This window comes from Cucurbita pepo, chromosome LG20 (genome assembly GCF_002806865.2).
Source record: "Cucurbita pepo subsp. pepo cultivar mu-cu-16 chromosome LG20, ASM280686v2, whole genome shotgun sequence".
Lineage (NCBI taxonomy): Eukaryota > Viridiplantae > Streptophyta > Magnoliopsida > Cucurbitales > Cucurbitaceae > Cucurbita > Cucurbita pepo.
In genome coordinates, this window is record NC_036657.1 from 7,481,947 (window position 1) to 7,497,008 (window position 15,062).

The 15,062-nt window shown below is 32.0% G+C and overlaps 2 protein-coding genes across 2 annotated transcripts; one reads left to right on the top strand and one right to left on the bottom strand.

The window, feature by feature from the left end:
* Positions 1 to 9,248: 9,248 nt before the first annotated feature.
* LOC111782799 (scarecrow-like protein 33) lies at positions 9,249 to 11,079 on the top strand (the record flags this gene model as incomplete). The annotated part of the gene is made up of 2 exons (XM_023663597.1): positions 9,249 to 9,806; positions 9,889 to 11,079. Coding segments are annotated over exons 1-2 (1,683 nt in total), but the record flags the coding sequence as incomplete, so codon positions are not given.
* Positions 11,080 to 11,082: 3 nt separating this feature from the next.
* Positions 11,083 to 14,030, bottom strand: LOC111783332 (the record flags this gene model as incomplete). Its single annotated transcript, XM_023664260.1, has 9 exons — positions 13,740 to 14,030; positions 13,398 to 13,502; positions 13,238 to 13,303; positions 12,958 to 13,052; positions 12,835 to 12,872; positions 12,665 to 12,752; positions 12,278 to 12,553; positions 11,235 to 11,300; positions 11,083 to 11,157 (listed from the first exon to the last, which is right to left on the bottom strand). Coding segments are annotated over exons 2-9 (765 nt in total), but the record flags the coding sequence as incomplete, so codon positions are not given.
* Positions 14,031 to 15,062: the final 1,032 nt, after the last annotated feature.

The window sequence follows — 15,062 nt, forward strand, 5'->3', positions numbered from 1 at the left end:
TTCGGTTTTTTTTTTTTCTAATAAATTTAACTTAAGGGACTTAAAAAGAAACATTATTTTATAATTTTATAAGACATATTTAATAATAGAATGAATCTTGCAAATGGGTAAAATAAAATAAAATAAAATAAAATATTGTGTTTAAAAGTTAAAATAAATAAATAAATAATAATAACATAAACAGACAAAATAAGGACACCCAACATAATTATACTAAATTATGATTACCTAGAAACTGAAAAAAGTATGTTTTATTTTAACAAATTCCGAGATTTTGGTTGTGTTTTATTGTGAGCCATGTGTTTGCATAATGATTTAAGGCTTAATAATTTGGAGATTGGATCCAAAATCATTCCCTCATTAATCAATTCTATTTTTTTTTTTTAATGAAATATACCGCTCTCAACCTCGACTCTTAAAAAAACGAGAATATGTCATTTGCTCCCCTCGAAGCTCGACTTTTAGAGACTCAAAGTCTTAAGAATACGAGCACTGTGAGAGAAATTCGGTTGATAAGGAATATGTGAATCTCACTTCCACTGAACCTCTAACAAGCAAAGTTTTGTCGATGATATCTTTATCGAACATACAATGTTTTCAACATGTTAGTCAACTGTAAAATAAATGGAGCGTTATCAAAGTTTATATTTCAAAATTAGGGTTCTTTTTTTTTCTCGAGTTGGCTAGATATATTGATCATAGCCCATGAAGTTTAGGGTTTATGGAGATAGGATAGAATAACACGAATCTCGTGATCTTATTTATGTTATGACATCTGAACGAATTATGACTGTTTTGTTGATATGACCATGTTTATGTCTTGTGAGATATCATGATGTATCATGTGTGATAAATCTTAATGAAATATCGTGATGCATGCACATAATCATAACGGGTATACTTCATAATGCTATTATGTGCATCATCCATATGCTCGTGGATTGCTTCTCCAACAGGTTATGCACGGACACATACACTATGATATTATTCACGTTCCTTTATTTTCGTTCATTTTTAGCCGTCTGAGCCTGCCCTAGCCCTTAACCAAGCCTATGGTGTACATTAACGAGCCTGTCTACTAGGACTACGTGCATGTACGCGAACAATCTGTAGAAAAGTATTACACATCCAACCTAACTCTAAAAGAAAGTAAAACCCAAAAACAGTCATGTAAAATTCGATGACGACGTTCGTTGAGAAAGTCATGGAACAAAACCATTGACAACTTACTCTGCAATTCAATCACGTTTTTCATCGTTAGGATAACATAATAATATTTTCCGTTTAAACTCTGTTAAATCTTAGTTAAATCGTCTCGAACCCGTCATAATTGAGCATCATTACTTTTTATAATTAAAAATGATTAATGTAATAATTAATCATAATAATTGGATTTAAAAAATTAAAAAAAAATTGGAATTTGATTTGATTATGTTCCCTCCACCCACCAAAATTGACCCAAATAAACCTAAATTTAATATATAAAATTTCTCAATTATGATTGGCTTTTTGAAAATAATAATTAAAATATATAATAAAATTTCACTTTTTCCTAAATTTTATTAAATAAATAAATAAATAATTTCAAGAAAAGGTTTTAATTAGTTTATTAAGTTATTATTTTAATTTTCTTAATTAAATATGAGAAATGGATAAATAATTAATTTCACATTTTTTTTTAATTTTCGCTATTTTTTAATTCATGAATTTACAAATTTTATAACCATATTAGTTTTTTTTTTTTTTTTTTTTTTTTTTTTTTTTTTTTTTTTTTTTTTTTTTTTTTTTTTTTTTTTTTNTTTTTTTTTTTTTTTTACTATTTTTTTATAACGACCTATACCCAGAATTTAGAATTGAGATTAGACACGTGATGGTCTCGACACTCTCTTGAATCCCCTGAGATGTGGTCCCTACAACCCAACACGAGTTCTTGTAACATGTTTTGTCCTCATTCACATGCATTCTAAGAAAATTCCTAGGAAATCACTCAACATACGATTATTCCGGACAAAACACAGTTTGAGCCGCCAGAAATGAATCCCCTGAGATGTGGTCCCTACAGCCCAACCGGAGTTCTTGTAACATGTTTTGTCCTCACTCACATGTATTCTAAGAAAATTCTTAGGAAATCACTCAACATACGATTATTCCAGACAAAACACAGTTTGAGCCGCCAGAAATGAATCCCCTGAGATGTGGTCCCTACAGCCCAACACCCGTTCTTGTAGCATGTTTTGTCCTCACTCACATGTATTCTAAGAAAATTCCTAGGAAATCACTCAACATACGATTATTCCCGACAAAACATAGTTTGAGCCGCCAGAAATGAATCCCTTGAGATGTGGTCCCTACAGCCCAACAGGAGTTCTTGTAACATGTTTTGTCCTCACTCGCATGCATTCTAAGAAAATTCCTAGGAAATCACTCAACATACATTATTGGAGACAAAACACAGTTTGAACCGCCAGAAATGAATCCCCTAAGATGTGGTCCCTATAGCCCAACACCCGTTCTTGTAGCATGTTTTGTCCTCACTCATATGCATTCTAAGAAAATTCCTAGGAAATCACTCAACATACGATTGTTCCAGACAAAACACAGTTTGAGCTGCTAGAAATGAAGGTGCACGTTGTTGGTACATATAATAACTTTCAATTATTTTAAGTTTTTTTTTTTAGCGATCTTATTTTCAAGATCACTCTCATTTACTCGGGTATCAAAAATTATAAATAAATTATTTACTTGGATGAAGTTAATTCCAAAAACCAAAAAGAAAAATAGAAAATAAAATAAAAGAATTTAATTCCAATAAAGTGCCACTATTACAATATTCATTATGCTTTTCACTTTCCACATTATTGGTGGATTATTATATTTTTTAAATTTTAGTATCAAAAAAGTTTATTAAAAAAATATGAAAAATCTACCAAAATCTTAATTTTAGCTTAAAAAATTCCATCTTCAATGATATTTTTTATATATTAATAATTTACCCCCAAAACTAATAATATGACAATTTGAATATCGTTCGGCTAGTTAACATAGCTAGTAGGTCAAAGGTTCGAAATTTTTCACCCGAACGTGTTGGGTTGAATTAAAAAATATTATATTATAAATTTGTTTATATTTTATCAAATAATACAATAATACCATTTTAATTTGAAATGATAAAAATGGCTTTGAATCTTATTTTTATTAATATATACGTGTAATTTAAATAATAATTCAATTTATTATCATCTCACGTCATAAATAAATATTCGAGCCACGTCATAAATAACTATTTAAACTTCTTGATGATGTGACAGGTGTGTTCCCATTTTTCGGAGGCTCCTAGATTAGTTTTTTTTTTTTTTTTTTTTTAAATTTATTTTCTTTCTAAGGAGTGTTTATATTTTTTTATCAGCAAAACAAAACTATAAATGATTTTTCTAAAACTATTATTTTAATTATTGAGTAATGAAAACAAATATTTTTAATGCACGGTATTTCGTATTGTTCTAACGTTTGTCTTGTCTTTTAGGAAATGCTGATAAGAGTTTGATATTCTGTATTAAGTGGTCTCTGATGAGCCTACCGATCCAACAACGTTCATGGATTTTCCGTTCCGATGTATTTCAAGTAGAAGCTAGTCAGCTAGGGTCTTGCTTTAAGTTCGTTAGTTACAATCTATTCAAGTGTCTAGGTTATTTTTAATATTTTCGGTCGGGATCTATTCCAAAGAATTTTTCTAGTATGCATGTGACTGAGGACAAGATATACTGGAATGACTTGTATTTGGTGTGGGGATAGTCTTCACTCTTAAGTAACAAGGAGTAGATATTGTCTATTTTGGCCCTGTTACGTATCGCTTGACTGTTTTGAAATGCATCTATTAGGGAAAAGTTTTCACACCCTTATAAGAGGTGTTTCATTCCCCTCTCCAACCCATATGAGATCTCACAATCCACCCCTTTGGGTGCCAACGTCTTCGTTGGCACACCTCCCGCGAACTGGTTCTGAAACCATTTGAAATAGTCGAAACCCACCAACAGTCTTTTGCTCGTTATATATCGTTGTCAGCCTCACAGTTTCAAAACGCGTCTACTTGGGAGATGTTTCCACACCCTTATAAGATGTGGACTTCTTTCTCCTCTCGAACCGATGTGGAATCTCACGAGGTAACCTGACCAAGTTGTAGGGAAATGTTGGAGATATCAAGTGTCGAATCTAGATTTTAGTACTTGAATGTTAAAATATTTTTACCACCGTCCATTTTAATTTTAATAGGTCATTTTCATTAACACTATTACTTAAATATTAATGAGACGCACTAGTAAATAATTGGACAAATAAATGATGACTTATACCATATAATATAATGTGACACATGAAGATAAGTCGGTCGATTAAAATAAGGGCGGTGGGTGAAATACATTTTCAATCAATCGTTTCCCCCGCTATTATTTTATATACCTCACATACTTTCTTGTACTACATATTTAAACTATCATATATTAGTTTAACTAATGTGTCGTATCAATAATTAAATGAATTTATTATCATATTATCGGCCAGATATAAAAATTTAAAATTTATTAAAAAAATATATGAAATTGATTTTAATTTTTGTTAGTCGAATAAAAAGGGAAGTGAAATTTCAAAAAATTATTAGACGATAAATATAAATAATTTAATTTTAATGTGTCAAAATGAGTAAAAGTCAAGATAATTTATATGTTTTTTAAATTAAAATATTAATATTTTACATTTATTATTATAAAAAAAAGGTTAAAATTATAATTGTCGGAGAATCTCTAAATCATGATTTAAGAAAAAAAAAAAAAGTGATATTTCCATTACTATAATGAAAATGCTTTCAAAATTTTCAAAAACAATGGTAAAAAAAAAAAAAGTCAAAGTCAAAGGGTGCCTTGTTTTATAATTAATTTTTTATATTGTCAAGTCGAGAAATTAATAAATTAATAAATAATATAATATATTTAGACTGCATTGAACCTCTATTAAAGAAATAATTACGCTATAATTATAATAATCATGATTAATATTGTTTTTTAAAAAAATCAAATTTTACATTTAAATTTTAAAAAATATCCATAAAATTTTAAAATAGCATTAACACCTTCAATTTTTATTTAAAACATAAAAAAAAAAAAAAAAAAAAAAAAAAANAGAGGCGAAAATCGTCTGCGGCACTTTATTTGAAGTTTTTTTTTTTAAATTTTGAAATTATTTGGAAATATTTTCAAATTTAAAAAGTATTTTTAAAATAAAATATCAAACAGGGATATTTTTTTTTAATTTTTAAAATTTTTTTTTACGTATTATTGAAATTTTAAAAAATTTAAAAATACTTTTGAATTAAAGTGTTGAACTAAAAGAATGAAAAATTGTATAATTTAATTTAATATATAGTTTATTTTTTAGTTAAAATTATTAATATTTTCTTTTATGAATTTTGCTAAAGTCACCGTGAGCGAGAGCGCGGGTGAGGTCCAGCAGTGATGTTGTTGCTTATCTCATCGTCACGTGTAGTTTAATGATTTGTCAGAAAAGTCGTTGTTCCACAGCTTTTATTTAATTAATTAAATATACTCTTATTTTAATTAATTCGTACACATTTTTAAGTTTTAAAAAATTATACTAAACTTTTGAGCATTCGATCCTCACCGTTCAATTTGATTCAAAAAGTTGAAACATTATTTTATAATCATTTCCTTTATTTATATATATAATTATACGTAGTGTTTATTTGACCCAATAATTCGACTAACTCGAGTTGAGTTAAATTTTTTATTTTGGGTTTGAATTGGGTCGTTGAGTTGATTCACAGGTTAAAAATTTTAACCCGACCAACATGAAAATAGAATATTATTTATTTATAAAATTAAAAATTAAAAATTAAAAAAATAATAATAAATAAAGATGATGGTTGAATTCATTGTATTGGGACATTTAATTTTGTATATTGGGACCTATGATGGAGTAGGAATTGAATATGAAAATAAATTTTATTTTATTCAAATTAATTCCAAAGTGTTCATAGCAGCCAACCCCATAAATATATAATATATTATTTACAAACTAAATTAATAAATTAATATTCTTAAACTATATATATATATATATATATATATATATATATATATATATTATTTTAAACTCTTTAATTGATACACTAAGTATTATTTTTATGCATTAAAAAATGTTTTAAAATATTGTTAACAGTGGAAAATGTATATTTTTGTACTTATTTATCTATTTTAATTATAAAACACCAAATATAATTTTTTTTAAAATCTAAAAAAAATAAACTCTTAGTTAAATTCGGGGTCGAGGTTTTTTGCTTGCGATTTATGTGTCGCTCATCTCATTGGAACATCCGACACATCTATCCATCCGAGTTTTCATCGAGACATGAACTCTCCTGTGTCCATGCTAAGTCGTTTACGGACTCCACACTGAGAGCGGGTAAAATTGTTGTGTATACGAAGCTCAGAGGAAGTATACAAGAAAGACCTATAGAATCCATTGTATTTGGACCCGAAAGATCATCTAAGGACTAAAAGTTAGAGTAAATCAGGCTTAACTCAAGCAATTACTCGAACGAAGAAAGAATTTTAATTTGTCTGATTCATATAAAAGAAAAGGAGCGATAAATTTAGTATATAAATTTTTAAATTCGCGGACGCAAATTTATTAGATATAAAATTTATATGAGACACTTTTAAAAAAATATATATATATATAAATATGTAAATTCGGAGGTTAATCTTGTAAATTTCAATGATTTCTTGGGAGACACACTACATGTCGGCAAAAAGTCTGCGCAATAAAAATGAATTATTAAACCAATTTTTTAATTAAATAATTTTGAATATTAAACCGACGTGTCGGATATTCTTATCTGATTCTCACCTCAACAGTGAGATGGACTCGTTTTCAAACCAAATTCAAAGAAAAAGTAATCTACTTTCTCTCAAAAGGTCAATTTTTTGACTTTTTTTTTTTTTTTTAACTTTTTGACTTTTTGACTTCAGTTAAACAGAGATATTCACGGGATGGCTTATAGATGGAGAACCCTTTCCCGTCCCTCGTTCTTCCTTCCTTATAAGGAGTATGTAAAACATCGTTTCACTCTTAGAAGCGAGAAGTAAGTAATGTGACCCTGTCGTACAGGAATGTTGGGGCATTAGGTGCTGAATCTTAACTCTGAATCCTAATTCGAATCTTGGGCACGGAGCATTACAAATAGTACTACAGTGATACCTCTTCCAGTAAGATGTGGTTCGGTGACAAATCAAGATGGAAGCTAGTGGGCACATGAATGAACCGAGACCACATCCAAATGAGAGCGAGTTTGAAGATAGGATGACTAAAATGTTTAAAATAAATGAAAGTTACTATCTATATTAACAAGGTCCACTTTCGTAAAATTTGGATTCCATCCATTTAAATATAAACGTAACAATAAATATAAATATTTGTCAAAAAATACATTTTTGAATAAATATTTGACCAAATATTAAAAAGTGTGGGGTCCACTTTAAAAAAATCCTTAAAATATACCAAAAAAATCAAACCCATCCAACAACCTTTATATTAAATTTTTGACCTTTGTCTTAAATAGTTTAGCAATGTTTAGATTAATAATTACGATAAGACAAAATATAGGTGACACAAAATAGCAAATAAATACGGACTCAAATGCCTTGTTTTCTTGCACATCGTTATATTGTTTAGTTGACCTATACTCATTTACCGCTTCGTAAGAGGCAAGACTGTGAGCCTCCAAATGAGTTGCAGTCCAACCAGGTGAGAGTTCGGCTCGATCGTGGCTAACCAAAGTGAGTGACACTAGAAAAGTCATTCAACCTAGAGTTCTAGGAAATTTTTCGATAGTGAATCTTCAAACCCACAAACAAATTTTCGAGACCGAAATTAGAGACAACATCCCCTCCTCACATATGACCATCCTACCCCTCGAACTTTGACATAACATATCACCTAAACTTCGACCACACAGACTGACATGAAAATTTTCATGTTTTTTTAGAATATAATAATAATTTCGTTTGTATTTTATCGGGAAAAATTTTCTAATAGTATAGCGATGTATACTATTTGTATTCAATATGTGACGTGATATATTATATTATTTTATTTATTATCTTTTTTAATGTTTATTCCATGACTTAGTAAGTGATTTTTTAAAATTATTTTTTTGACCATTAAATTAAAAAAAAATGTATATATATATATATATAACATGAGGACGTGCAAGCAATAAGATAATAATTGTACAATTTTAGTTGAATCATGTGCCCATACTCTCTTTCCAATTAACTGTCAAAAACAATTTATTTCCTAATTAAATGAACATGGAGATCTTTATTTTTAAATTTTTTTTTATGTACAAATATCAATAAAATATTAATTTTAACATATATTTTGGAAATAAATGAAAACGTAATAAATAGAAAGAAAAATATTTGTTTTTAGAAAATTGAAAATTTTGTTTAGTTAATGAGTTGACTTTTTTATTGGGTCAACCCGACCAACCTGATTGTTTTTCAGTTTGGGTTTGGTAAAATTAATTTGATTCCGTTTGTGGGTTGATTTTTTTTGTTGGGTCAACCCGACCAACTCAATTGTCTTTCAGTTTTGATTTGGTTAAGTTTTTGGAAACTCGAAAATTTGGTTCCGTTTGTGGTTGACTTTTTGTTTATTGAGTTAACTTGAGCAACAACACTTGTTTGAGATTCGAATCACTCCATAAGTAAGATCGATCATATTTAGCTTGTTGATCAAATATCTCAAAGCAACAACACTTGTTTGAATCATATTTAGCTTGTTGATCAAATATCTCAAAGCAACAACACTTGTTTGAAATTCGAATCACTCCAGAAGCAAGATTGATAATGTCGAGTTTGAATGATTACATAGAATTGCATTGAAGCTTAGCCACTAAATTACTCGAATTCAATATTATTACGAAAATATTGACTTTTCCTCGTATATATAATTTTCTTTCCTTTCTGATGTGGTCAAGATAACTTGGGGATCAAGAACAAATAAATAATATTCTCAATTTTCTCTTTTCTTTCGGTTCTTGAAAAAAAAGAATTGAGGGTTCCTGGAACCATCGTCGCCGTCAGAAATGGCTCGACACTTGGCCACTGACTCTTAAATACCCTACATTGAGGGTTAGGCACAAGTATAAAGGTTTAAAAGTGGGTAAACTCTTCAGATTTGTTTCTAATTTTTTCTGGGTCTTTCATTTCTCATCTTAATCTTCTGACCCTTTTAATTTTATGGATAATATCCTCGACGATTTCCCCAATTCCTTCAACAATTTTCACTTCAATCCCCAACTCTCTAATGGGTTATTCAAAATCAATCGCGAAACCGTCGATCCTCTCCAGATTCCGGCCAAGCCGCAGCAAAATCAGCAGCAAATCAGTAATAATTCATCATCGCCGTCGTCGATGTCGCCGTCGAGCTCCGAGGGAGACTCGCCGGACAGCCAAGACACCTCGAATACGATGCTGAAATACATCACCGAGATGCTGATGGATGAAGGAGAGGATCTTAAAACAAAGCCCTGTATGCTTCTTGATTGCTTGGCTCTTCAAGCTGCTGAGAAGTCTTTTTATGATGTTCTTGGCCAGAAATATCCTCCTTCTCCGACAGGAAATGGCGATTCAGCTCACGATTTCAGCTCAGGTAACTCCTCTGTTCTTGGATTGTCTGAAAATTGTGTTGTGGGTCATGATTCGTTTGTTGGGATGCAATATATTGGGCATTTTAGGCAAGGAGTTGAGGAAGCTAGTAAGTTTCTTNGCTGTGGATCATGATTCGTTTGTTGGGATGCAATATATAGGGCATTTTAGGCAAGGAGTTGAGGAAGCTAGTAAGTTTCTTCCTGTTAATGGAACATTTGGGACAATTGATTTGGATAATGATTTGGGTATGTCTGTTCCTTTTAAGGATGTTGATGTTTCTAGGATTAGTGGGTCGTTGAGAGACAAGAAAAACCGACAGAGGGAGGAGGAGAGTGATGGGGAGCTGAGAAGTAGTAAGCAGTCAGCTACTTTTGCTGATGATAATTCACTGTCTGATTTGTTTGATGAGGTTCTGTTGTGTCGGGGCGAGAGTCGGCGGTCGCCGTGTGGTTCGGATGAATCGTCGGAGACCGAAGTGAATAAGAAGAACTCGAGAGGGCGGAGAAGGAAAGGGAAGAAAACTCGATCTAAGAAGCAAGATAATAGTGTGGGAGTTGTGGATTTGTGGACATTGTTAACACAATGTGCTCAAGCTATTTCGAATTATGATCAAAGAACTGCTAGTGAGCTGTTGAATCAGATCAGGCAGCATTCTAGTCCATCTGGGGATGGAAATCAGAGATTAGCTCATTACTTTGCTAACGGTCTCGAGACTCGGCTTGCGGCCGGGACGCCTCTGTATATGCCCTTTGCAAGTAATGAAACCTCTGCTGCTGAGATTCTGAAAGCGTTTCAGATGTTCATTAAGGCGTGCCCGTTTCGGCGTATGTCGTATTTCTATGCGAATCGAACGATTATGAAGCTAGCTGAGAAAGAAACAACGCTGCATATCATTGATTTTGGTATTCTGTATGGTCTCCAATGGCCTTGTTTGATTCAGCGGCTCTCTCGTCGACCTGGTGGACCTCCCAAGGTTCGAATCACCGGGATCGAGCTTCCCCAGCCGGGGTTTCGCCCTGCTGAACGGGTTGAGCAAACTGGTCGTCGCCTTGCACATTACTGTAAGAGATTCAATGTGCCATTTGAATACAAGGTCTTGGCTCAGAAATGGGAAACGGTTAAATACGAGGATCTTAATGTCAATCGAGACGAACTGACTATCGTGACTTGTTTGTTCCGACTTAAGAACGTACCCGACGAAACCGTGGTTGCGAACAGTCCACGAGACAGGGTTCTGAAGTTGATAAGGAAAATCAACCCAGATCTGTTCATTCATGAAGTGATGAATGGCTCATTCAACACTCCTTTCTTCAACACAAGGTTTAAGGAGGCATTGTTTCATTACTCGTCGTTGTTTGGGCAATCCTTCCCTGATGTTATGGATGCTCTCGAACGCATAATCCACCCCGTTTATTTGTTGCGAACTACCAATCTGAATTCATGATGGGGTCAGAATGTTTAACAGTTCAACAAGCTTTGAAGAACAAGAAATGGCGTATTTGCACTTACCAGTACTGTATGAAGGCCCACCGACTTCCCGGCTTGTAGATTACGAACGCTATCGTCGAAGAACAACTGCAGACAAGACAGTTGGAAGAATGTAGTATTGTGAAAAGAAAATAACAGATCAGGCCAACTATTGAACAATCAAGCAATGTTCTTGATGGTCAGGTAGCAAGCTTTGAAAAGTTCATTCTTGGCTCATGTATTAGGCTCTTAAAATGAATGATTTTTGGCATACCTAGAGGCGTTTTAAAAACCTTGAGGAAAATCTTGAAAGGAAAAGCCCAAAGAGACAATATCTGCTAGTAGTGGGCTTGGGCCGTTACAATCCCACATCAGTTGGGGAGGAGAACTAAACTAATTAGACACGTTTTAAAAACCTTGAAGGGCTAGCGGTGGGTTTGGGCCGTTACAATCCCACATCGGCTGGGGAGGAGAATGAAACATACAAGGGTCATGGAGCAATGTTCTTGATAAAGGTGTGGAACGAAACATTTTTCATAAAGGCCCAAGGTATGATATGAACACGACTCTTCACAATGGTATTATTGTCCACTTTGAACATATGCTCTTATAGCTTTGCGATATTATCCACTTTGAACATAAGCTCTTATGGCTTTGCTTTGGGTTGCCCCAAAAGGCCTCATGCCAATGGAGATAGTATGCCAATTAGCCGATGTGGGACTTTCATCCAACACCTCCCCTCTCGAACAAAGTACGCCCCCCTTAATCAAGGCTCGACTCCTTTCCTTTTGGAGTCTTAAGTCATTTTTTACTACGCCTTTGACTCCTTTTCTTTTGGAGTCCTTTGTTCAACATTATAAGGGTCTTTTGGAGTCATTTGTTCAACATTATAAGGGGTGCTTTTTTCCCCTCTCCAACCGATATCGAATCCAGATTTCTAATCATGGCCGTAGGTCGTTACACTTTGAGAGAAGAAAAAAGTTAGCAAAAAGTGGACTATCTGCTAGGTGGGCTTGGGCTTGGGCCGTAACACAAAGTGTTGGAAAAGCTCATTTAAAGTTAATTCTAATCTGTTCTTCACTTACAGTTTTTTGCGGGTTGATATTGGCGATCTCGAAAACTTGCTTATATGCCTCTTCAAATGGTTTGCAGATGATTGGTGTCTTCGGCAGATCAATATCAGAGTTTTGACTGCTCATAAACTGATCTATATCAAAAACCACAGACCCTGCTGCCTCATCAACAACTGTTTCCTTATTAGGATTCAAAGTCTCAAAGCATAAAATCCCTTCAAAGCAGTCCTCTAACCCAAGTCTCTGCAGCGCTCTAGTTGCATGGGCCATATCACCATTGGTGAATAGCTGAGCTCACAAGTAAGACAGAAACCCGAAAAGAAAGCGTAACAATCAAATCACTTGGTGAAACACGAGAAGACATCGAATCATGTAACGAATGTCGATAAAGCTACTTACAAGTTTTCGAATCGGTAAGCTATGAAGAAGGTTCCTTAATACAGGGTCAGGCTTGAGCCTATCATAAGGCAACCTTCCATGAGCAAAACTGCAGAACAGAACAGAACACATTATGAATATAACTCAAAATTCTCAAACATAAACACTAATGAATATCAAAAGGTAGATACCTATGGAAATCATCGTAGTCGAAGTCATAACCGATAGCCTGCAATCACGATAAAACGACAATGACACAGAATCCAATCATTATGAAGAAAGATCAAGCAAAAGGCCGTGATGTTTTAACTTACTCTAAGACCAGCCAGTGTTGTCCCATAAATCTTGTACAAGGAAATGCACAATTCAGGCACGTTCTCCTCAATGCCTAACTTTTCAATCATAAATTCTACAAGAAAAAGTAACAAAATTCATCCAATTCCATAAAACAACAAGAAAAATAACCTAAACTCCATTGTCCCATGTCAATTCACATCAGAATGAAGAACATCATAGAAATATGAAGAGCCACACTGTCCTAAACTCTATCAGCCCCAAATGTTAGGGGAAAGGAGAAAGGAAATTCAAACTAACCTTGAATGTTCTTGGAGACTTCCTTTGACAAACCAGAATTTAAAGGATAAAGGGTGTCATCTAGATCTGAAAGTAAACACATAATTCTTTGCTATCAAAAACTATTCACTCTCAACTTTGAAATTGAAAAGGAAAACATTAAAATCCCCAAATGTAATACCAAAGAGAAGACATTCATATTTAGCATCAGAAAACTGCGTGAACTGATCACCATTCTCCATTTCCAGGTACACTTCAACAACCGACAAATCTCAAAATACTTAATCTGCAATGCTCAAAATCACAGATCAAACAGATCTCAAACTTATGAAATCCTCAAAAAGAATCACAAACAAATATCATTCCATCAATCAAGCGATTAAGATCCAACAAAGCTCAGACCGATAGGAAATTAAACAAGAAAAATGGTAAAACGAAACAACGAATGAAACAGCCGAGATCCAGCAAAGCATTCAGGAAATGGAGCCAAACAATGAACGAATACAATGAATCCGATACTCACAATAATCAAACTCGATCCGCCTGTGAAGAAATTCGCCTGAATAAGGCAAATCAATTGAAACGCACAAAAGTTATTGGAACTAAAAAGTCTGGAGCGATGCAATCAGATATCGTGGGCTTATAAGGTACAGACACGTTCTCAATTCTGTTCACGCCTTTTGATGAACAGTCGTCGAGGAAGTGAGTGAAATCAAAGCCACATTAATTAAAATACAGTACGACAATTACAACGCTCCGCCGCAATGAATGCAGGGTTGTGCGGTGGTCGGCGCCGCTGCGGGCGGACGCTTTCCTTCGGGAATCAGCAACGTCTATATCAATACTATTTGAAATTTGGAGTTTGTGAATAAATGGTTTAAATACTATTTGTTTTAATCTATTTTTAGTCACTGTTCAAATTTAATTTCTATTTATCAATAAATCTAAAATCACTCCCGATCGCTAATTTCGGGTTAATTTAATTTAATTTCTATTTGTCTTAATAATACATTTAATTTTTTTTTTTCAAAAAAGTTTTAAAATTTTTTTAAACGGTAAAAAATACCGTTAAAAGATGTTAAGAACATCCTTAAACTTTAAAAATAAAATATTTTGTCTAAAAAATATTTTTGAAAATTAATTTAGAATAATGAAATTTTAAAAAAGTTTAAGAGTATTTTAAAATCAAAATAATAAAGTTTTCCTCAAAATTATATATTTTTTTAAATTAAAAAATATTATCCAAATTTTTAATTTTTATTTATTTATATATATTATTGAAAGTTTAGGATTTTCTTTATTAATTTAACCTAAAAATTTGTCTCTCAATTTTTTAACTCAACAACAATTATATTTTTAAAATATAAATAATTTTTTAACTGAATCATAAATTTTTCATTAAATTTACCTTTTTAAGTTAAAAAGGTAAATTATAATTATTTTTTTTTATATATAAATTCATTAATTTCAATTATAAAAAAATTTCACACACAAAAAAAAAAAGTTCATAAATTAACCATTATTATTTTTTTTAATTCATAATTTCAACAAAAACAATTTAACTCTAATGTCCATTTACATTAATATTTGAAGGTTAAAATTGCAACATTTATCTCAAGTAAATAATCAATTGGAACGTACAGATTTTCTATTAATTTTTTATAATTAGATTTAATGTCAAAATTTGACTTTTTAATCGACCGTATTAATTGAAGTAATTAATTCATTTAAGCGTTACAAAAAGTTACTTCATTTTCATTCTAATGAACTAACAATAAAAAGGAAAGAAATAGATAATATTTTAAATGAAACATACACGTTTAAACGTTGATGTTATTATAAAGAA